The sequence below is a fragment of the Mitosporidium daphniae genome (assembly GCF_000760515.2).
Source record: "Mitosporidium daphniae strain UGP3 chromosome Unknown contig-44, whole genome shotgun sequence".
Classification (NCBI taxonomy): domain Eukaryota; kingdom Fungi; phylum Microsporidia; genus Mitosporidium; species Mitosporidium daphniae.
This window is the reverse complement of record NW_013546345.1, coordinates 1-21,726: the sequence shown is the minus strand read 5'-3', so window position 1 is coordinate 21,726 and position 21,726 is coordinate 1. Positions and strand designations below refer to the sequence as shown.

General features: G+C 44.4%; 15 protein-coding genes across 15 annotated transcripts; 3 read left to right on the top strand and 12 right to left on the bottom strand.

The window, feature by feature from the left end:
- Positions 1-2,486: 2,486 nt before the first annotated feature.
- DI09_44p150 (uncharacterized protein) lies at positions 2,487-2,885 on the bottom strand (the record flags this gene model as incomplete). The annotated part of the gene is made up of 4 exons (XM_013382084.1): positions 2,487-2,530; positions 2,593-2,611; positions 2,658-2,707; positions 2,735-2,885. The coding sequence occupies 4 exons, from the start codon at positions 2,883-2,885 to the stop codon at positions 2,487-2,489; spliced, it is 264 nt and encodes an 87-aa protein (XP_013237538.1).
- A 50-nt stretch (positions 2,886-2,935) lies between these two features.
- Positions 2,936-3,418, bottom strand: DI09_44p140 (uncharacterized protein; the record flags this gene model as incomplete). The annotated part of the gene is made up of 1 exon (XM_013382083.1): positions 2,936-3,418. One exon carries the CDS (start codon positions 3,416-3,418, stop codon positions 2,936-2,938), a length of 483 nt encoding a protein of 160 aa, XP_013237537.1.
- An 805-nt stretch (positions 3,419-4,223) lies between these two features.
- Positions 4,224-6,711, top strand: DI09_44p130 (CMGC/CDK protein kinase; the record flags this gene model as incomplete). The annotated part of the gene is made up of 4 exons (XM_013382082.1): positions 4,224-4,868; positions 4,931-5,032; positions 5,059-5,332; positions 5,429-6,711. 4 exons carry the CDS (start codon positions 4,224-4,226, stop codon positions 6,709-6,711), a joined length of 2,304 nt encoding a protein of 767 aa, XP_013237536.1.
- Positions 6,712-6,824: 113 nt separating this feature from the next.
- Positions 6,825-7,646, bottom strand: DI09_44p120 (uncharacterized protein; the record flags this gene model as incomplete). The annotated part of the gene is made up of 1 exon (XM_013382081.1): positions 6,825-7,646. The coding sequence occupies one exon, from the start codon at positions 7,644-7,646 to the stop codon at positions 6,825-6,827; it is 822 nt and encodes a 273-aa protein (XP_013237535.1).
- Positions 7,647-7,786: 140 nt separating this feature from the next.
- On the bottom strand, positions 7,787-8,236 carry DI09_44p110 (squamous-cell carcinoma T-cell-recognized antigen; the record flags this gene model as incomplete). Its single annotated transcript, XM_013382080.1, has 1 exon — positions 7,787-8,236. One exon carries the CDS (start codon positions 8,234-8,236, stop codon positions 7,787-7,789), a length of 450 nt encoding a protein of 149 aa, XP_013237534.1.
- A 46-nt stretch (positions 8,237-8,282) lies between these two features.
- On the bottom strand, positions 8,283-10,253 carry DI09_44p100 (6-phosphogluconate dehydrogenase; the record flags this gene model as incomplete). The annotated part of the gene is made up of 4 exons (XM_013382079.1): positions 8,283-8,558; positions 8,717-9,376; positions 9,401-9,740; positions 9,769-10,253. 4 exons carry the CDS (start codon positions 10,251-10,253, stop codon positions 8,283-8,285), a joined length of 1,761 nt encoding a protein of 586 aa, XP_013237533.1.
- Positions 10,254-10,480: 227 nt separating this feature from the next.
- Positions 10,481-11,258, top strand: DI09_44p90 (uncharacterized protein; the record flags this gene model as incomplete). The annotated part of the gene is made up of 2 exons (XM_013382100.1): positions 10,481-10,763; positions 10,789-11,258. 2 exons carry the CDS (start codon positions 10,481-10,483, stop codon positions 11,256-11,258), a joined length of 753 nt encoding a protein of 250 aa, XP_013237554.1.
- A 185-nt stretch (positions 11,259-11,443) lies between these two features.
- DI09_44p80 (uncharacterized protein) lies at positions 11,444-11,980 on the bottom strand (the record flags this gene model as incomplete). Its single annotated transcript, XM_013382099.1, has 1 exon — positions 11,444-11,980. The coding sequence occupies one exon, from the start codon at positions 11,978-11,980 to the stop codon at positions 11,444-11,446; it is 537 nt and encodes a 178-aa protein (XP_013237553.1).
- Positions 11,981-12,017: 37 nt separating this feature from the next.
- On the bottom strand, positions 12,018-12,745 carry DI09_44p70 (uncharacterized protein; the record flags this gene model as incomplete). The annotated part of the gene is made up of 2 exons (XM_013382098.1): positions 12,018-12,079; positions 12,280-12,745. 2 exons carry the CDS (start codon positions 12,743-12,745, stop codon positions 12,018-12,020), a joined length of 528 nt encoding a protein of 175 aa, XP_013237552.1.
- A 313-nt stretch (positions 12,746-13,058) lies between these two features.
- DI09_44p60 (uncharacterized protein) lies at positions 13,059-13,451 on the top strand (the record flags this gene model as incomplete). Its single annotated transcript, XM_013382097.1, has 1 exon — positions 13,059-13,451. One exon carries the CDS (start codon positions 13,059-13,061, stop codon positions 13,449-13,451), a length of 393 nt encoding a protein of 130 aa, XP_013237551.1.
- Positions 13,452-13,553: 102 nt separating this feature from the next.
- DI09_44p50 (transcription initiation factor TFIID) lies at positions 13,554-13,920 on the bottom strand (the record flags this gene model as incomplete). Its single annotated transcript, XM_013382096.1, has 2 exons — positions 13,554-13,703; positions 13,747-13,920. 2 exons carry the CDS (start codon positions 13,918-13,920, stop codon positions 13,554-13,556), a joined length of 324 nt encoding a protein of 107 aa, XP_013237550.1.
- Positions 13,921-14,038: 118 nt separating this feature from the next.
- DI09_44p40 (chitinase) lies at positions 14,039-16,039 on the bottom strand (the record flags this gene model as incomplete). Its single annotated transcript, XM_013382095.1, has 1 exon — positions 14,039-16,039. The coding sequence occupies one exon, from the start codon at positions 16,037-16,039 to the stop codon at positions 14,039-14,041; it is 2,001 nt and encodes a 666-aa protein (XP_013237549.1).
- Positions 16,040-16,218: 179 nt separating this feature from the next.
- DI09_44p30 (peptidyl-prolyl cis-trans isomerase) lies at positions 16,219-17,686 on the bottom strand (the record flags this gene model as incomplete). Its single annotated transcript, XM_013382094.1, has 3 exons — positions 16,219-16,767; positions 17,137-17,457; positions 17,492-17,686. The coding sequence occupies 3 exons, from the start codon at positions 17,684-17,686 to the stop codon at positions 16,219-16,221; spliced, it is 1,065 nt and encodes a 354-aa protein (XP_013237548.1).
- Positions 17,687-17,775: 89 nt separating this feature from the next.
- DI09_44p20 (uncharacterized protein) lies at positions 17,776-19,317 on the bottom strand (the record flags this gene model as incomplete). The annotated part of the gene is made up of 1 exon (XM_013382093.1): positions 17,776-19,317. One exon carries the CDS (start codon positions 19,315-19,317, stop codon positions 17,776-17,778), a length of 1,542 nt encoding a protein of 513 aa, XP_013237547.1.
- A 235-nt stretch (positions 19,318-19,552) lies between these two features.
- On the bottom strand, positions 19,553-21,726 carry DI09_44p10 (uncharacterized protein; the record flags this gene model as incomplete). Its single annotated transcript, XM_013382092.1, has 2 exons — positions 19,553-20,155; positions 20,242-21,726. Coding segments are annotated over 2 exons (2,088 nt in total), but the record flags the coding sequence as incomplete, so codon positions are not given.

Sequence of the window (21,726 nt, the reverse complement as noted above, 5' to 3'; positions counted from 1 at the left end):
TGATGACGGATTCCAGCTTATAACATTAACATCACATGCGCTGGCATGTATTGTGGCAACAGGGCTCAATGCCTGTCTGGTATCCCAAATCTTCACCATCCCAGAAGTATCGGCGGAGGCAAAAATTTCAGCCTCAATCGTACTCCAAGATAAATCTTCGACAGAACAGGAGGGGTTCAGGAGCTTTCCAAGTGGCGTAAAAGTTGCTTCCCCCAATTGCGACATGACGATTTTGCCACTGCAGTCTCCGGAAAGGATTCGACCGGGTGTCCCTTTTATTGACCACGCAAGGGCATATCCCTCATCAGTGCCATGGTCGGTCATAACGGCCAATGAGGCTGTACTGTTGTTTTTGACCGCTTTATGCCTTTTCTTGAGATCTTCTCCAATAAATGAATATTTCAAAGAATTAACAGGATCATCAAGCTGCCTAAGATGATCCTCAGAGTTCCATATATAAATTTTCCCCAAATCCGACCAAGAGGCGACATATGCTGGTATGCCTGTTGCTCGTGAGACTCGAACCCGATTCACACAGCCTTGGTGCGGAACAGAGATAGAGGAAAGAGCCGGTGATGACGCTTTGCATTTCACATTTACTTGGTGTTCGTCCTCATCGCTGGACGAGTTATCTGATGACGAAGAGAGATATCCAGAGTCAATGGAATGCTTTTTCTTTAGCACTTTGAGATTAGAAGCCTTGATGTAATACAGTCTGTTCTTTGAAGACGAAGCGGCTTGACTGCCAGCGACTATTGAAACAGAGAGATTGCCATTTTCATTTACATCCGTTGACAAAAAGTCGAAAGAAAGACAGGGCCATTCGATAGTAAGTTCCCGGAACAAATTGTATACGGATGGATTTACATCCAATTGGTTGTCCTTGTCAACATGCATTGATGGCAAATATGTCCGCCTAGGAGTAGTGTCTTCCTGCTCGTCCTGTTCTTGCTCCTCAATCTTCAGATCGGAAAATTTTCCGATCGAAGATAAAGGAATCGCTTTCTTCGAATGCATCATATTAACGTCTTGTTGGTCGCTGTCCTCTTCGGTATCGCAACCATCAAGCAAAGAAGGATCAAATATGGTGTCTTCATCCTCAATGTCATCGAATATGTCTTCGAAGGAAGACCCCTCATCTTCGGATCCTTGCTGCCTTTTGGAAGGCATTAATTTTTCAAAAATGAATTTAATTTTAAAAAATTTACAACAGCATAGTCTGAGGGTGATATTTTCTTTCACCGCGCTCAGCATAGCCCTCCGCGTGGTCTATCTCCTCAAATGTGCGCTTTTGGCCACGATTGAAGCCCTTTTGCATGGAGGCACCCGTGATTTTTGACTCCTGTTCGATGGTTTGAAGGATCTGCTCCAAGGGCACCGAGGTCACAAATAGGAGTTCGCCATGTTTTTCGGGCCATCTTTGGTTTTGCAGCATCGATAGTGCATACGTTGCTGATTGTTCAGTGGAATACTAAAAATATTACGGCAGAAAAAACCTTGACAAAGCATTGAGACTTTGCAAAATTGAGGTAGAAGTCCATAACTTCTCCATACCTTTCCAACAGATGCTGTAGCCCTGCCGCGCTAAATGGCGGAAGAAGCCTGGTGATGGAAAGAGACTTTTCTGAAATATATTGGTAATCTACCATTAGGGCGATATATTCTCAAACCTGAACCCAGTTTTGTGTTGACCTCAAACAATATTGCAAGAGGGTTTCTCGACTCGGCCACATCAGATTTAATGTGGTGCACCATTTGTTGATTTTCCTTGTCGGAGCTTTGAGTTGGAGCTTCGAGCTGAGATTCTTTGACCAGATCTTCTGCCTGAGCCATCTGATCGCACTCTACGCGCATTGGCTGGGTATCGATGGAAACTGGCTCTGTTGGGCCAGTGGATAAAGGCTCTTGCGTGCTTTCTTCAAACACCGTATGTATGTTTGCACTGGGTGCAACATCTACCGCATGTATGTTTGCACTGGGTGCAACATCTACCATATCCATGTTTGAATCCTGTGCAATGGTATCTATAACTGGCGCAAGTATTTTTTCTGATGAAGGAGTATGGTCCATTTTCAGCTTTTCTTGCAAAAAATCATGCTCACCATCACCACTTGCGTGTGCCTTTTTTTTGGGTTTGCGAATAATAAGGCTTTCCGGTTGCTCTGATATTTGTCCAGAGGGTTGTTGTTGTGGAGAACTTTGTGCTGATAGATCTTCCCCTTTGCTGGTTGGGCTCAATGCACCATCTTGACTAGATCCTTCGCCCTGCAAGGCTTCCAAAAGCCTTGCTACAAGATCTTTTTTTAAACCAGAAGTTTGGAGGCCCCTGCTGGAGAGTTCTTCTCGTAAATCGACTACCCTCAAACGTTCAACTTGTTCTGCTGATAACGCTGGCATCTTCCCAATGAATGGCCGGATCACGAATATATTTGCAGTGACAATTCCGAAACTTTGTTTCGAATTGTAAAAATCGATTAAATTTTACTTCAAATAATTAACTTTAATTCTTTAATAGCCGCAATAGATTCGCCTATTTACCGCATATGTTATGTTATCGGCTCGTTTCTTGCACGATCACACGTTAAAGTTTACATGCACTCGTTTGTGGTGCCTTGATTTGAGCTTGTTGCAAAGTCCTGTGTCCAAAACTGGCTTACCTGTGCTGCACCGAAATATTCAAAAGACCCAAGGATGTTTTGTCGATGCCCTAAAATCAAATGTAGACTTGATATACCTGGCGAGTTCATCCATGCCTGCATCACATCATCTACATCGGATACTTTTGCTGCAATATTTTCTGCAATTGATCTCCATTCAAATCCTGCCTCGGTGACCCTTTCTCCTAACGAAGGTCCTCCCGGAAGCTGGTGGCTCATTTCACCCATTTTGGCCATCAACACGGAATGCTGCGTGGATGATGACACGAGTTTCCTAGTTATGTCATCAATGCGAATGTGTACTTATTTGCACAGAGCGGCTTCAATCCTCTAGATGTTCTTTCCCCGTTAACACGCGCCAGAAGCTGAAACGTTAGCGTAATTTGGCTCAAGTAGAGCGGATCGGAATTTCTTTTTTGCTCACTCTGTGGTTGTCTTAAAGAGAGACTTGTTCCTTTACTTTGATCCGGAGTGTTCTGCTCAGAGCCCCTTATTATCCACACGCCATTTTCACCCGTCCATAGCGTGCCTTTTGCAGGAATCGAATCTGGAATATCATTTCTTTGAATCGGAATCTGTCGTGGCGTAGGAGGCATAGTATCTCCCTGCAAAATAAGAGATCTTTCATTCCATTTCCAAGGTTGACTAGGGCCAAACTGCAATATCGGAGCTTCATCGTCAAATGGGATTCTTGCAGAAAGGTTGTATGCTTTTTTGGGTAAAAGAAATGCAACAATGTACACAAGGAACATCAGCAGCATCTAAAAGTCCGCATTGTCTCGTTTGGTGTAAACGCCCTTAATAAAGCCACTGATATCACATGTGGATGCTTCAAAACAAGATTTGGTGATTCTTTCGCAATTATCCGGTCTATTGATGATCAGCAAAAATTACAAATGGAAAACCCTAATATATTTGATCGATTTCTATATAACGGGAAACATACATTCTGGGCACATATAAAATGAAAGCTCTCCTTTATTTTATTGCTCTTTTAGCACTTGCCTTTTCATATTGCGGGACTGACCAATTTGGGCCAACACGATGTGTTCAATGTCCACTCTTCATACCACCGTGCAACTGCCCCTTTGGCTATGTGTGCAGATATATACCAAGGTCTTGTTTTAGCTGTCCCAGACGATTCTGCCAGCGACTTTCGCGCTTTGGGCCTGGTGAGCGTGGAGATGACAATGGAAGGAGGGGGGGACCTTTTGCCGTTTAGGTTGATCTGCAATCATTGAAAATAAAATTGCAATTTACAAATTGAATTAATTTTTAGTTGGAATGGCGGCACTCTCGTCGTCGTGCCCCTCTTTTTCCTCAACCGACGGGGAGGAAAAGAATTCGGCTCCATCATCTATCAGAGATGAGCGGCGCACAAGAAAGTTTTCCGATTTTGTCTCGTTATCTGTTTCTAAGCATCTTTTGCAGGAACTCAGGGATTTGCTTTTGCGCAAAACGAGAAAGATACACGAACCAAAGGACTCTAGCATTTCCACCGTCTTTAGCAAGCTGGTGCATTCCATTGAACCGGCGGAAAATTTGTTCTCTAAAAAGGATCTCAAAATGGCATTTTCGCCAGATTATCCGCAGATAAAAAAAAAGAGGCCCTCCTCACCGATAGACATTGTTGGGGTTGATGCTGAGAATCTTGAGTCCAAAAGGACATCATATGATATAAACAGAGAATCCTCCATAACAACAATCCCACCTATTAAAAATGAGATGAAGAAAATGCTACCTGCAGTTGAAGAACAGCCCTTTTCATTGTGTTGCCCAAAGAATGGGCCTGCTCCAATTTCTGCATCAAAGGGAGAGTCTTTAACAAAGCGAAGCTTTACTGGAGCAGGGGATATAAAAGGCCAAGAGCCCATTTTTAGCAAGAAAGAAACTTTTCAAGATGCGAAGCAGCCAAAGGCAAAGACACCTGTTCATTCCGCATCTACTTCCTCAATGCAAGTGGCTACTTCGTACTTTGACCCATTTGAAACCACGACCTCTTCGCCAATGATGTCTGCTCCATTATCTAAGGCGACAAAACGAACAGAAGCAGCACAGCCTTTAAGGCAGCCATCTGCAAAGGCCGGGGTTCCTGCTAAGGAAGCCATTCCATATGGAACATTTGGGCCCATGGTGCTACAAAGTTATTACGGTGTCAACCACAAGTTTGAAGGCATTTCACCGGTAGATGATTATGTCTTTTTGGACAAGGTAATCCATCTTTCTTTTGCCTCCGCACCATAGTCTTTTGATTTCGTTTTTATTTCCGGTAGGTTGGTGAAGGAACATTTGGCGAGGTGCACCGCGCACGTCATCGAGCCACTGGGCGCCTAGTGGCACTGAAGCGCATCCTTCCAATGCCTAATGGCGAAGGGGTATCTAGCAACGAGCTTATGTTTAGTTTCCAATTACATCTTTGAGGGAAATAAGGATCCTTAAGCGTATGAACCATCAAAATGTCATTTCCATTCAGGAACTTGCGCTCTCTACGGCAAGTTCACAAGGCCCGCCGACTTTTTTCATTGTTTTCCCGTTTGTGGAGCATGACCTGGTTGGCCTTCTAGATGCACCAAACATACGGTTCAATGTGCCCCAAATCAAGTACTATGCGAAACAACTGCTTCAAGGTGTTGCCTATGTACATTCAAAAAACTTGCTGCATCGCGACATCAAAAGTAAGTCTGGATATCGTATTTTGACCTCTTTTTGTTTCGTCTCCGACCTGTGTTCTGCAATGCGTGTTTTCTTTTAATTTGATTCCCTAACCCTAGGCGCAAATATCCTTGTCGGGAATCGAGGGGAGGTAAAGATTGCCGACTTTGGCCTTTCCAGGACGTTCGACCCCCATCGTGCTGCATCGATGACGCCAGGCGTTGTCACAAGATGGTATCGGCCGCCAGAGCTGTTGCTTGGCGCTCAACATTACACAACGGCAGTTGATATGTGGGGTGTTGGTTGCATCGTTGCAGAGCTTTTTTTACGGCAGCCTCTCTTTCAGGGCACGTCTGAACTGCATCAGTTGACTTTGATTTTTGACACCATTGGCTGGCCTCGGCCTGGAATGCGCAGTTTAGCCAATCTTCCTGACTCCTCCAAAGTTCCTAATTTGTTTTCTGAGCATCAAGCAAAGCCGTTGCATCCACTTGATGAGAGTCGGATTGGCGATGCCCAGATGCTTGATCTTGTACATCGTCTGCTCAGTATCGATCCGGATGCAAGAATATCGGCAAAGGAAGCCTTGGAGCATCCGGCATTTACTACAGCCCTGCCTCTGACGGCGACTACCGCTGAATTGCCTCATTTTTCTGGATGCTCCTATCATGAGCTGGCAAAGCGTCGTCGCGATGCTACGAATGCAGCTGTCGCTGCTGCTGGGGCAGTCGAGTCAGCAGCTGCAGCTGCAGCTGCACCTGCATCCTCCTCTGTCTCTATCTCCGCTACCTTTACACGTCAATACTCTTCTGGACCACCTGTCAAACCAGACGAGAAAATGTCGTCACCGCAGCCGTGTGATTCTGTATCTACAAAGCATAATTCTGCCATTCTCAATCGAGAGAAAACAGAGGATCTACCAAACGTAACACATCGCCCTATGGATGGAATCGAAACATCCACCTCACCACGAACATACTCTGGCCATCGATCATCTTCGGCGGTGAGCTATTCTCCCTTTGAGTATAACCTGAACCGCCGCCCAACTCCCCTTTCCTCCTACCATCAGAACAACAATCATCATCATCATCATCATGAGCATCATCATCATCATCGTTTTAAAGATGATCGCTCTGAGGATTTCCGCCAGTACCGTCCGTATCGCATGACTGCTCCGGATGATTGGGATCAAAGAGAAAGACCGCCACCACCCGACCACTATTATCAGCGACACCGTAGAGGCGGATTTCGGGATTTTAGCCATCGCGAGCACGATCGCCATCCAGAACCACATGGCCATCATTATGAATCTGGGAGTTACTACCGACCTTCATACCGTTTCGATCGGACCCGACGAAATGGGAACGCAAGTGAAACCTCATTAGAGGGAGGCAAATCGTAGAGCTGTCATTAAGGTTTTGCATCTGTGTCAACTTTGTACAGTTTCCTAATACACGCATAAATCTCCAACGTTGCCACTTGGGACCGTGTGCTTAAAATCGGTGTATTGTTTATTCATCGGTTCTTTTGCTCGAGATCCACAAGCCGGGCATAGAGATCCGGGTCGGCAATGCAAATCGTGTCTTCAAAGCAATTACCGTCGGCCTTTTCGATGGGAATTTCTACCTCCACTGGCAATGGGAATTCTTTCTTCTTTCCCTGCTTATAGAAGACCCAGCTCCGAATCAGAGAAAGTGCCTGAAGCTCGATATTTTTGACCGCCTTCAGCCTCAGCCCATCCCACGGATGAGCGCGTTTGATGCCAGGATTTCTTTGAGAAACAGGTAGCAAAGGAGGACAAGCTGGCGCTCTCTTTACCGTGGGTGGATAATAAATTAGTGGCGTGTATACGTTGGAAATAAGCGGAAAAAGCGTCACCTGCTGAGGAGGAGCCACATCCTCTGACACATGATGTTCGGATGGCCCTTTCAAAGGAGACACTATGTATGGAAATGATGCATCTAGATCTGTATTGTGATGCACAATGGTGGGGATTTGCGAGCTGAAGTTGGGATCCGAAGGCAATGTGGCGCCTTGCGAAGACGAATCATCGCCCTCGAGCACGGATTTACTTGCGTGAAAATTATTGGTGGTATTAGAGAGAAATATATCAGAATATGGTCCGGGAATGGCACTGTACATGTTTGAAGGGGATGCTAATGGCGAAATTTGACGGGAATCTTGGCCAGAAAAAGAGTTGGGTGTTCCCGTACCCGAGGAAGACGACCCTGGAGTGGTTGCCCCAGATGAGGAGGCACCGCCCCAATCGATAAACTCGTCGAACGGCTTTTTGGCCTTTTTATAAGGGTTTTCGCATGGATCTTGCATGTATGCCATCGCTAATCCGGTTGTTGATCAAATATTTCAATTAGCAAACCGAAGCCCATTTGTTGTATGTTGAGACAATTACAAAAGAATTTAACCTCAAATTATTTCTCATCGAAAATTTACAAATTTAATCTTGCGCATTCCCAACCCTAAACCATGCCAAAAGGAAGTTTCTTCTTTGGGACTGCGGCCTTGGCTTCCTTTTTATTGCGATTGATAGGCTTGTGGGAGCGTGTGGCGGTAGACATCATCGAGCTATTAGCAACGACAATATGGGCGGCCCCCTGGCTCATTCTTGCCTTTTCCATCATTTCGACATTTGTAGATGGTATTGAGGCAACCTGCTTTGCGAGTACAGCCTTTTCCGTCTGAATCTTTTTCAAGAGCTTTTCCACCTTTAGTTTTCCAGGCGCCTTTCCATGGAACTTGTGCGAGAGTAGCTTAAAGGCTTCCTTGGGTGTCAGCGATCGTCCATGCTCGTCCTTGTATTCTATTTTTTTGGACGGCGGCTTTTGGTCGTATTCACTACGGAGGACTCCCCGATCCATAAGCAGACGGAGTGTGGAGGCAACGCCCCGTGAAACCAACGGCTCGTCCATGGCAGTAAATTAAAAATTAAAAATTTAATCGCGGTTTAGCGTCTATCTAGTCGAATTTTCTGGCTTCACAACCTTCTGGCGGCGACGGCTTGACCGGAGCCGATCCAACATCCTTCCAGTTGGTCGATAGGCATGTGCCGCCGGACTCTTGCAACGACTTGATCATTGCCCGTCTGGTGTCATCTGTGCCCTGGTCATATATCTTTTGGAACAAATTTTTAAGCTGATCTTCTCCTTTTTCTTGCTTGGCTCCGCTGCTCTCTTCGTCGCTGGATGTGGTAATGGCATCCCAATCGACCGGGTTTCTCGCCGAGGACGGATACTTCATCAATTAAAATTAAAAATTTGCACCAATTTCCGAGTGTTATACCTTTAACGGTTGCCATCTATGCAGCGTTTGTTTGTTGCTATCGATCACTGTATTGCCAATCGATAGATCGGAAAATAATGTGCGTGTTTATTCTAAATTCTCATTTATACTTGGTAGGTTGAGGAAAGGGCAGAGCCTCCAGAGCCCGTCCAGTTTGTGTGGTGAAAGAGCCCGGGGGTAGCTTCAAGTTCGTATTGATGCGCGCCAAAGTAGTCCCTTTGCGCCTGGATCAGAGCAGCGCCAGGCAGATATGAACATGTAGCTGTATCGAAATACGAGAGCGCCGAAGACAGCACAGGCGAGGGGACACCTGTGCTAACGCAAAGACCGACTATGGTACGAAGAGACTCGATCGAAGCCTTCAATCTTTCAGAAGCCCATTTGGATACCAGCAAATTTTCGAATTGGAGATCATCCAAATCCTCAAAAAAAACAAGCAGTTTTGATCGAATAATGCATCCGCCCTGCCATATTTTTGAGATGGTTGATCCAGAAAGTGACCAGCCATGGTTTTTTGATGCCTTCATAAGCAAGGAAAATCCTTGGCAATAGGCGATGATCTTTGCGGCAAGCAAAGCTTCCCCCAAAATATGGGAAATGTCCCCAAATGGCGTGTCAAATGGCGGCTCTTTTTTTGGAAAGAGCAATGATGCGTTAAGACGTTCTTTTTTTGAGCTTGAGAGCGAGCGAGCAAATACTGCCTCCGAAAAAAGGGTTCCTGGGACGCCCAAAGTAAGGGCCGCCTCGACGGTCCATTTCCCGGTTCCTTTCTAAAGAAAAGAAAACCAAACTACCTGACCAGCAGTGTCTCGAATGCGAGAGATAAGGGGAGAAGTGTCATTCTCGCTTTCCTTAAAGAAAAGAATATTTGCAGTGATCTCGATCAAATATGAGGAGAGATATTCAGAAGAAGCCCACTTTTGAAACAAACAAGCGATTGTAGGAGTATCTTTCGCTAGGGCGTTTTTTGCGACATGAAAGATTTCCGAAATCATCTGCATATCGGCATATTCGATGCCATTGTGCACCATTTTCACAAAGTGACCAGAGGCATCTGGCCCAAGCCATTCGCAGCATGGGTACCCCTTCGGCCCCTTGGCTGCAATTTTTTGCAGCATGTCCTTTATTTCTTCCCTAGCTTATAAGTGGCGACCTCACTTACCACGCGCAGAGAGAGCCTCCGGGCATTAATGCCGGACCATATCTGGCACCAAGCTCTCCGCCTGAAATTCCACACCCCACATATCGAATTTTGTGGGACGATGAAAGCGAAGCTGCTCTTCTTTGAGTATCGACGTAATGAGAATTGCCTCCATCAATAACAATATCTTCCGGGGAGAGAAGTGGCACTAGTTCCGATAATAGAGCATCAATGGCATCTCCCGCCTGAATCATCAATATAATCTTTCTATGCCCCCCTTCCATTGTAGAGACGAACTCCTCCAGAGAGGATGAAGGAGTTGGAGTGCCCGGTTGAGCGCTCTCTATCATTGTGGACCATTTCTCCATAAAATGATCGACCTTAGACTTTGTACGATTAAATATTGCCACGTTATAGCTGTGGTCCAAGAAATTAAGGACAAGATTTTGGCCCATGACGGCCATTCCAATCACTCCAATGTCTACTGCCGCTCCTTTCTTTGCCATCAATAAATTGCAATTTATTTGAGGCAAACTTTACCCCTGCGCTCCCCTTACGTGACCTAAATTGAGTGCCAATTTAAATTTTGGGCTTCCGAGTTTAATACAATTTCCAATTCAATAAAATTTTTGTTCCTTTTATATCTGCTTTTCTTAGTTGGGGTGCTCCTGATGATCACTAGTATCAGTTGGATAAGTATAAAAGCCGAAATTATTAACGGCCTCCAAGTTTCATGTATCTCTCCTCCAGTCAGCGCCTTCACTATAAAGTTGTGCAGATTTTTCTCCTCTTGCTGATAGCGATTGGGGCATCTTTTTCCCAATATTCCACCAATGCTGGAAAACAATATCCCCCGCAAAATCAGCAACCGCCTAGCTCTGGTCATGGGTCCATACCTAGCACTGGTAACCCGTTGCCCCCCTCTCAAGGACCAATACCATCTGGAAACGGAATTCCAGGTGGAAATATTTTTCCTGGAAGCGGAATTCCGAGTGGAAACATTTTTCCTGGAAATGGTATTTTTTGCATTTGTGATTATAGGTGGAGCGTGCAATCCGCAGCAGAATCAGATGGGATCTCAGTCAAATTCACCAACTCCTCAAAGTGCAGGACCTGTCAACATTCTTGGAGGCTTTCCACAGAGTAATGGCGTTTCTTTAGGAAATGATCAAACTCCAAGCAATAGTCCTTCTTTTGGAAACGGTCAAATGCCTTCTGGTGAAGGTGGCTCATATCAGCAGGATGCGTCGGCTTCTGTCGCTGATTTTGGACCTAGAGGGGGGTTCGGTTTTAGACGTGACGACGATTTTAATAATCGAGATTTTGATCGTCCCCGTTGGGGCGATAGAGGTGGGTTTGGATGGGGTGATAGAGGCGGATTTGGGTGGGGTGGTTGCGTTCCGTGCCCTTTTTCTCCGCCTTGCGATTGCCCATTTGGCTACTTTTGCCAATACCTGCCAAGAACATGTTTTTCCTGCTCCCGCTACAATTGCGTGCGCAGATTCTTCTAACTGCCAGAGTTGAATCGAATTACTTTAAAATTTGAAGACTGCCAATAAAATTGAATTGTTGCAAACGAGCATCCATGGTCCATTAAAACTCGGCCTCTCCCAACTAGGGGACAATGCTTAAATTTGTAATGTTGGCGTTTATTGTCAACGGCGGGGTGCATGGCGACGATCTCCCCGTAGTTCAATCAAGTCGGAATGTGTGACACCATTGAAGATTGGAAGTTTAAGAATGGATTTAAGCAAAATTTTTTTTTAAGACACTCCGAAAGTGACCTTTTCAACACTTGGACGCCGGTAGAGAGCTGGGTCTTCTTAATCCAATTGTGGACCAATCGTTCTAACTTAACGCCATCTTTGCAGTCCCCCTCTTTTATCATCAAGTGTTGGAAACGAGAAAGAGAGAGGAACTTTGGACCAGAAACCGAGTTTGGCAAGAAGGGAGATCGTTTCGGCAATTGGTTTTTTGATTCCGAATGATTCGAAACCTTCATAAAAGCCAATGTAGCCTCATTTGTGGAGGCAGATGGTGCACTGATTCCGGTCGAACCATAACTGAGCGTGGAAATCGCTGTAGAAGTGGATGCCTTTGCATTTTTTGAATGTATCAGGCTGGAATCTGCAAAGTCGATCATCAAAATACGCTGCGATTGACGATCAATCATCACGTTGGACAGGGAAATGTCGTTGTGGCAAATTTTGTTTTGCTGCAGGAATGAGGCCATCGAGATGATTTGATACAGGATCCTCTTTGCCATTTGCTCAGAGACCAAATGTGGAGGGACCGTGCGAAGTGTCTCTCCGTCCACCAGCTGTTGGACCAACTAAATTTAATGCTTCAAACGTACGTAAAAGTGCTTCTTGTGAAGAAAAACATCCACGGGGGTCGGCACCCACGAAATCGTAGCGAGGTGGTTCAAAAAATAAAGGTCCCGCAGGGCATGTACAACATTGCGACGGGTATTGATTTTAAGAATCTTCACAGCGTACTACGAATGAGTACTTTAAACCTTTCATTACCTACTTGGATTAGATGATGAAAACAACAGGAAAAGCGAAATAAAATCACCAGTGAATGCAACCTTTTGACCGGCAAAGCGATTAGTGGCCTCCATCACGACACCTTTGGAGCCCTTTCCTATGACGCGGCCAAATTTATACTTGGCATTGGGGTCAGAGTTGGACACTTGGGATTTTAGAAGCGAAAGAAGCGTCCCAAAAGAGTCTCTATTTGCGGCTATCACTGCGTCCGAGGAACCTTCGGGCTCACTGAGGGGATTAATGGACGATACTTGAAGAGTTAATGAGTACTCATCATCATCACCACCATCACCATCGTCATCATAATTTTCGCTTTCATCGCCGTCATAGTCTCCTTCTGTCGCGAAAAGAGATGGAAACGAGCTATCCTCCAAAACGCTTTCTTCAAAAAAGCAGAAACCTAACGCAGCCAACAATAGAAACAGAAACACAAATAAAAGAATCTTCATGGGAAGAGAGCCCAAAATGGCCCTATTTATATTTACAATAACTCATTAGATAAAATCTGATGCATAAGGAGATGAATTTGTTAAAGTGAGATTTTATCTTTAGGAAGGTCAAAGAAGGTAAAATCGCCATTTAAACATTGCATTTTAAAGTGGGTTATTTTTGTAAATTCGGGTTTTATTTTATCCTATAAATCGTAAGTGTTCTTGTCTTATGCTAATCTGGTTCTTTACATCCATTAAATAGACATTTAATGTGTGGAGTTTTGGAATCGTACCAAGCGCTGTTATTCACACTCACTTACTCAATAGTGTCATGGTCCGTGTGAGCGTTCTGAACGATACCCTTAACTCGATTTGCAATGCTGAACGCAGCGGCAAGAGGCAGGTTCTTGTGCGCCCGGCCTCAAAGGTTACCATCCAGTTCCTCTCTTTGATGCAAAAGTCGGGATACATCAACGAGTTTGAGGTTATCGATAATCATCGCAGCGGAAAGATCGTTATCCATCTCAATGGCCGCCTCAACAAATGCGGTGTCATTTCACCCCGTTTCCCGGTTGGAATGAAGAATATGGAGGAATGGATCAATAAGCTTCTTCCGAGCCGTCAGATTGGAAAGATTATATTGACCACCTCTCAAGGTATCATGGACCACGAGGCTGCCCGCAAGCGCCACATTGGTGGAAAGATCCTTGGATTTTTCTATTAAACTTTTTAATTGCCCCACCACCGAGTGTTTGTTTATTTAAGCCAAAATTTGCATGTGCAATGGAGCATCGTTAACATTTTAAATGGCCATGTTTGGTTTGCGCTATTCTTCCGTCTCAAAGGCCATTCGGGCTTTGCGCAGCTCTACGTTCATGAATAAAAGCTCCTCAACGCGCCCAAGCTTTCTTGGGTCTCTTTTAAGGACTGTAAGCAGATCTTCCGTACGAACCTTCCCTCCACGGGGCTTGGCTACCTTTGAAGCCTGCGTTAGCTACAGCATAAAAAAGCAGAGTTACAAATCTGGTTAGGAAATCAAAGAGACAATCCTCAACGACCTCAACCGTATCCTGCCTTGGGACAGGGACATCGCCAAAGCCATATAACATGGTTCGCAGTTCTTTGATAAGGACGCGCTTTTCAACCCTCCTTGTCGAGGACTTGCCGCCAATTGATTGAGACGCCATAGACATGAGTCTAAAATTAAAGAACCCTAAAATTATTTATATGCCAATCGGAGTGGGAGGCAACTGCAGCATGTAAAGTTTAAGCAGCATCGGTTCAGGTTACTTTTATTTTGCAAATTATTTTTTAAACAGCACCCATAAGAGATGCATTGGAGTTGTCTCCGGAAAGGTCATTACTGATCTCCCAAAAAAACATTCCGGCCAATGCATTCTTAGAAGCTAGTCGAGCCCTTTCGATAACATCTAGTCTCGAAATATATGTAATAAGAATGGTCCTTTTAGATGTTTTCGAGAGTCTTAGCAATATGTAAGCGTCATTCGAAAACACTGCACGGGCAATTAAATCGGGACAAGTTTGAATGATTTTCATGATATTTGTGTATGGTATATTTTGAGGCAAATTGATGTTGTGATCGCCATTTTCGCCTGTAATGGATGGGTTTAACAGCCCAAGCAAACGAGGGTCGATATCTTCATTTGCGCTCCCTTTGGCAAGACTACCTGCCACAATATGATTTTTAGGGTTTGATGCACTTAACACACCAGAATTCTTTGAGGTCCCCTGGTATTTTGCTGAATTTGAGAGAGATAAGATGTGTGAGAGTTTTTGTTTGCTGGTGGGACTGGGATCCACATTCTTCTGAACGTAAACATTTGAGAATGGCTGATTGAAACCAGAGCAGTTGTAAAAGATCTTTCCGCTTATTTGGATGCCAAGGACGATTTTGGAGGTGTCCAATACACCAAAAAGGGAGGATATAGATTTTTTCACAGCCGAGAATGGAGAATTGTGGCCCGATTTTTCGCTCCAGCTGCCAGCATAATCATAAGTCATCACAAAAAATAAATCAACGCATCGATTTAATATTTCTTGATGCGGAAATCCATTCCCGGATGTGAGGAAAGTTTCTATCCCAAAAGGAACGGCCATCGTAATTTGCTTTCCAGTGCCCTCTAAAGAAAGTTTCAGTAGCAAGAGGATCTCTGCAAAATACACGGCATCAAGCGGCGTTTTCAAATGTTCCCAATCAAAATCAACGAAATCAAAAAACGGGAATTCTTCCACCAAAAGCCTTTTTATGGACTTGACAATTTCTATCCTACACTTTGCATCGGAAATAAGTGAAGAGTAAGATGTAGAATATACGTAGCCTCCGATGGAAAATCCAAGCTTTAACAGCGGATTAAGCTTTTTAACCTTCCATAAAGCAATGAAGTTTCCCCGAAATTCAGGAACATCCTGTTCGGAGGACAATTCTTCATCGCTAATGGAATTCCACTCATAATGCGCATATTCGTTGGGTTTGAACGAGACAGCCCCATTTTCGGGGTCAATACCAGCGAAACAATAGATCAAGTGGGTTAGTTTGGAGATTTTGTCTTTGAAATCAAGTGCACTTTGTGGGACTTTTTGGTAAACCAGCCATGAGGGAAGATACGCTGCAACAACACGGAGCGGCTTGCTCAACTTTGCCCCTTCCAACGTGAATGCTATCAAGTTTTCGTTAGCCAATTTGTAATCAATGGCAATGGGAAAGTTTTGGTGCAAAATTTGATTTGGCGTGCCATCAACACTTTGATGCGAATCAGCTCGAGTTTCATTAGACCAGTAATTAAGGTTTGGTCCGGGAATGTTTAGCTTAGATGATTCAAGGCAAGAACATGGTGCAGGTTGTGGCCTCAAGTGGGAATTTCCGGTTCCTGAATTTGAAGCCATAGGAAGGTACAAATGTGCAGTTTCATTTTCGCAGAAGCATGAAAAATTAACCTTGGCCCCAATTTCGCTGCAATTCAAAGGGGGATAAATATTTAACGCATCCTCGCTGTTGAAAAGCATTTCGGGTGCTTCTGTATCAAAGGCAAAAGCACGCATGGGGACGTGAAAACTAAAGCAAATATGCGGGAGATCGGAGAGGTTATAAGCTGCTATTATCTTGTCTGTTGTTTCGATTGCACTTGCATTTTGGGATCTGCTTGAAATTGAGGGCTTCTCAAAGGTATTGTTTACATTTGAGCAAAGGGCTGTTGACCGGGGTTCTTGATCGACTTTTGCTTGTACATAAAGGCAGTTCCAAAGCAAGAGGACGAAAACGAACCATCTATTTGGGGATAATGAGGTGCACATGCTATATTTCCGGCAAGTAAAAGAATTTAGGCGCGCAGGAAGCAATCATCAAGCAGATCAGATCCCATCGCGATTTAATTAACCCATGCAACAACAAAAAGACCCACACATTGTGATTGTGTAAACCCGGGCAGATTTTGGCGTATTTGGGTGTAAAAATTTTGTATTTAATTTATTCTTCAATCAATGCGCTTGAGCTGGACCTGGAAGGTGAGATCTGAATTGGCAGGGATTCCAGGAAGCTTCTTGCTTCCATATGCCAAGGCTGCTGGAATCTTAACAATTCGGGTGCTATTTAGGGTCATTCCTTCAACGCCAATATCGAGGCCCTTGATGACACTTCCCTTGCCCACTTGGAACTGAAAAAGATTCTTTTCATTGTTGGAATCAAAGACGTTGCCATTGGACAATGTGCCCTTGTATACAACATGGACTTTTGAGCCCTTCTTGACCTTTTTATCTGAGTTTGAAAGAACCGTGTCTTTAATCTCAACGCCACCCGTAATTTTCTTGAATTCGCCGGATGATTTTGGCGTATCTTGCTTCTGGGATGTACCTTGCTGCTGAGGAGAAGAATCGTGCTTTTTTGGGGTCTCTTGTTTCTGTGGGATATCTTGCTTTTTGGGGGCATTTTGTTGCTGTTTTGGAGTCTCCTGCTTTGCTACCGGGCTTTGTTTGTTATTTGGAGTATCCTGCTTTGCTACTGGGGTTTGCTTGTTATTTGGAGTCTCGTGATTTTTTTGCCCCACAGGAGACGGGGTTTTTTGCGGTTGAGTTTGATGCTTTTGAGGCGTCTGATTTTGCTGACCTTTTTTGGGCACTTGTTTGGGAGCCTCTTTTTCGGATTGAGACACTTGGATATCCTGCTTTCCCTTTTTGTTTGGTTGTTGTGGTTGGGGCGACGGTGATGCTCTCTTATTTGGGATAGCCTCTTGCTTGACCTCCTCTTCAGAGGAATCTTCATCTTCGGAGCTATAGTCTTCAGAGTCAAAATCATCTTCGTCTTCGTCTTCATCTTCGTCCCCTTCGGAGGCATCCTCGATGTCTTCTGAGAGATCAGAGTCGGCAGAGTCTTCAAATTGAAGGTTATTTTCAACTTCAGGCTCTTCTTCGTCGGAAGAAATGCCTTTAACATTGTTTTTGGACCCTTTTGGTTCGCTATCGATTTCCTCAATCTTTGGACTTTTACCCTGCTCTTCCTCCTCTTCAGAATCATCGTCAATGAATGAATCGTCCTCATCATAATCATCATCATCTTCCGATTCATCGTCATCAGAATAGTTTTCATTAACGTCATAAGAGGGCCCCTCTTCCATGGAGAGAAAATTTCCCGTTAGATGGATTGTATTCTCGCCATCTGTAAACAGAGTGATATTCTCTCCAGCAACAATGGTTTGCGACAGCTGCTGCTGCTCGATCTATGCGTAAACATTATTTTCCGTTTTAATTTACCTTTCCAGCAGTCAGGGAACAGAGAACATACTCTGTCTCATCCAATCTGAGGATGACAGAACTCCTTGCTTGACTGGTGATAGTTTGTCCAAGTGCAGCCATCGTTATGCGAAACGGCATCTGTACATTCTGAGTGTAAGTTTTGTGCGGAGCAACATGCAGTGCCCAAATCTCATCTTCGATAAAGCCAGACATGCGAATAAAAAAACGGTGCAATGCATTTAAAATTTAAATTTAGATGTTTATTAAAATTTAGGCTTTTCTATCACATAATAAATTATCGCTTAATTTGTAATAAAGTTCATGATCGACATGGACGTACAACATAGAAACACTAACATGCCAAAAAGAAGCAGTAAACAGGCCCAATGTCTTTTGGCAGCCCAGAAAGGGCGGCCACTTGTAATCGAAAGATAAAACAGCGAGGGAACAATGTAGCAAATCACAGAGGACGTCATCGACCCAACCAAAGAGAGCACGTTGGAAAGGTCCGGCAAGAACATTGATATGCTAAAAGTGAACCCCAGTATAAAGGAAGTGAAAAGCACATGCGAAAGTATGGTTTCCTTCTTTCCGCCTCTAAACAAAAAATTCGAGGCCATGCGGAAAGGGACAACTTGCAGCGGATAGGAAAAGGCAAGCAAAAGGGTAAACAGGACCCGGGCAATTTGGAAAGGAATTTCGTCCTGTGGATAGTATGAGAACATCGATCCATTGATAAGCACGTCTGCATAGCAGAGATATGAAAATGTTCCGTAAGAGACATAAATGGCCAGGCTGATGGCAACACAGACAGCACAAAGATACATTAGCTCCTTGATCGAATTTCGACGAGTCTCATTATAAATTGGCAAAATATTTTGATGGCAAGTAAAAGCAAAAACAAAGATCCCAAATCTAGAAAGCGCCTTCATAGAAAAAGGGGCAAACAGTCGAATCACAGCGGCCGATGAGGGACTTATGCCAATAGCAAAAAAGTGGAAAATAGACAATCCCAAAAGATAGGCAACAGAAACAAGGCCCAATGACGATGAATATTTTAGATGGTCCAGCCGCCGTAGGAAGCTGAGCGGGCCGATGATGGCGACCATAAAAGTGGAAATCCAGATGCGGGGATTTGTCCAAAAGCCTGAGCCACCAAGAAAGCCTTGCATCAGCGTGGACATAATATTTCCAATCAGCAAAAGATATGCGAGACCCACTCCAATGTTTTTGAAAAAGATGGAAATACTTAGCAGATATCCAAGAAATGGCCAAGAAATCGAGGCAAACGACTGGGGTGTAACATTCCTACCGCCAACCTGTACTGCAGCGTAAATGTAAAAATAAAGGCCAAGTAGAGCCGTAAAGCCTGCAATCACAAGAAGGATTATACCAGTTAGAAGGCCAAAAGAGGCAAGTGCCAATGGCAATGAAATGATTCCAGCACCAATAAATGTCTTSAGCAAGTTCACACCAGAAGAAAAAGCGTTTGCAAGGACAAGCTTTTCATCTTGCACAAAAGAACGCTCGGCTTTATCATCGTCTACAGCGCCAAAGGTGGCAAACTTTGAGGGAGCCTCCTGCTCTGCAGGCACTAGTGCGCCATCTAAAATGCTTTCTCCAAGTACGCTTGTGGGCGGGATCACAATATCAGTATGGGATACCATGGATGCTAATTCAGAATGCGAGCCAGCGGATATATTATCGCCCATTGAGGCAGTAATGAGTTCATCCAAAATAACATCAACGAATTGGCTTTTGTTGCGTTCATCGCGATCTTTGTCCTCTAAGGCAAGCTGCTGGAGGGATGAAAACCCCTGATAATGAATGGTTGTAGCCGTCATTGTAGTTTTTCAAGTGCGGTTTCTGTGTAATAGCAATTCCATGGGTATTGCTTGGCAACCTTAGGCCAATAAAATTTCGCTTTTCGAAATAAACAAAAACTACAACACAAGACGCGGGCTATTCAATGGCACTTTTATGTTGGCCAAAGTTAGGGCCGCAAAGCAGGCCCGTTAATTGTCGTCACTATCTTATCTGCTAATTGAGACAGCCAATTAAAAGGGGAGATTTATATATTCAAGCACAATGCCTCTTGATTCTCAATGAAGAAATGTTGTCAGCATCCTCATCACCCATGTCATCCTCAATCTCCTCTAAATTATCGTCATAATCGCCGCTATCGATCACATCGTCATTTTCAGCAGTGTTGGCGATCTCATCGCTATCTCCTTCAATAGGGCCTTGGTCGTCTTCATCAAGCTTCTTCAGCCATTGGGCATCCGTTAGACGGTCATCCTTTGCATAAGAGGAAGACCATTGAGCACGCCTTCGTTCTGGAAGGAAATCGTCATCGTCTGCCTCATTCATTGTCTCATGTAGGAATATTTTAGGCAGCTCCTCTCGGGTAATTAGGGATGGCTTTGATGCTATTCTTTGCTTATCTATCGATTGGAAGAGTTGGAGCTCGTGATCTCCTCTCGCAAGCATTTCATTAAGCTCGTCATTTTCGAGAATGGCAGACTCTGTTCTTTTTTCTTCCTCTACAGAGGCAGCTTCTGTCTCCAAAATTGCCCGGAGAAGAGCTTCTCTTTCTTCGTTTGTGGATTTGTGGTCGAAACGCCCTGCCTGTATCACCTTACCATCGAGGGCTAGTTTGTGTTGGGCCCGCGCCAAAATTACCTATAATAAAAAAGGATGCCAAATTGGAGAGGGGAAACACAAAGCGGAGATAAAATCACAAAATAGAAAATGAAACTTAAAAATACCTCTTCAATAGAATCGACCGTGACTAGGCGGAAAATCCTGACCTCGCGAGTCTGCCCAATTCGATGGGCCCGATCTTGGGCCTGCAAATCAGCATGTGGATTCCAGTCGCTATCGAAAATGATGACCGTGTCGGCAGTTTGAAGATTGAGCCCTAACCCACCAGCTCGTGTGCTTAATAGGAAGATTACATATGGAGAATCTGGTGCGTTGAACTTGTTTAGAAGCACAGAACGCTCTGCAGCAGGTGTTGAACCATCTAACCTCAAATACGAAATCATTAGCAAATTGAGAAAGTCCTCCATGATTGTCATGACAGAAGTCATTTGGAAAAATATGAGGACCTTGTGAGATGCGGCCTTCATCTTTGGTAAAATCCTACCAAGCAGCTCAAACTTTCCACTTGTTCTGTAAAGAAGATCGTTGTTGGCCCTGGTAGGATTCAAAGTAGCCTCGACTTCTTCAAAGACAAAGGGGTGATTGCATACTTTACGAAGCTGCATAACAGTATTGTTGAATGCTCTGATTCCCCCTTTTTTTGGATTGGTGGCCTTCTTTTGCAGAGATAGGTAAAGTTCCGATTGAATAGCACTCATAGGACATCTGATGACACGTTCTATTTTATCGGGCAAATCCCCCTCAACATCATTTTTCAGGCGTCGCAATAAGAACGGCCGCAGAACCTTATGAAGTCTTCGGATGATAAGTAGGGTCTCCTCTTCATTTAGCTCCAGCCGTTCGCCAGTATTTGCAAAAGGCGCATTAAACCACTCTTCAAACGACTTGCTTGAAGAGAAGATTTTGGGAAGCACAAAATTCAACAGGGACCATAATTCAGGCAAATTGTTTTGCAATGGCGTTCCGGTTAAAATGAGGCGATACTTTGTGATATAAGACTGCGTCAACGTCAGCGAAAGCTTTGAGGTTGTATTCTTCATACGGTGACCCTCATCAATAATCATGTATAAAAAAGGGATTTTTGAAAGGAAGGACTTGTCCTTGATGATGTAATCGTATGTGGTTAGAAGGACATTCATGCGGGCACTTCCCTTGATCGAGGCCTGCAGGGCCTTGCGCTGGTCAGGGGTACCCTTGTACTCGACGCGAAGGAGTGTAGGGGCCCATTTATCAAACTCATTTACCCAATTTGGAATCGTTGACAGGGGAACGATGATAAGAAAAGGCCCATTTTGCCTTTTACATTCCACCAAATACGTGATAAGCGCAATCGTTTGAATGGTCTTTCCAAGGCCCATTTCGTCAGCTAGTATTCCGTTGAGGCGGTTGTTATACAGGGAAAGCATCCATGCAACTCCGCGCTGCTGATACTCTTTGAGTGTCCCTCCCACCAGGATGGAGGGTTTTGGCGGAAGTTGCTCTTGGAATGTATGTGCTGCGGCATAGTAATCGATGTTTGCCGAGCTGTTAGAGATAGAGGTGGAGAACGCGCTAGAAAGAGCTGTTGGAAAAGAATCATCAAAACCGGC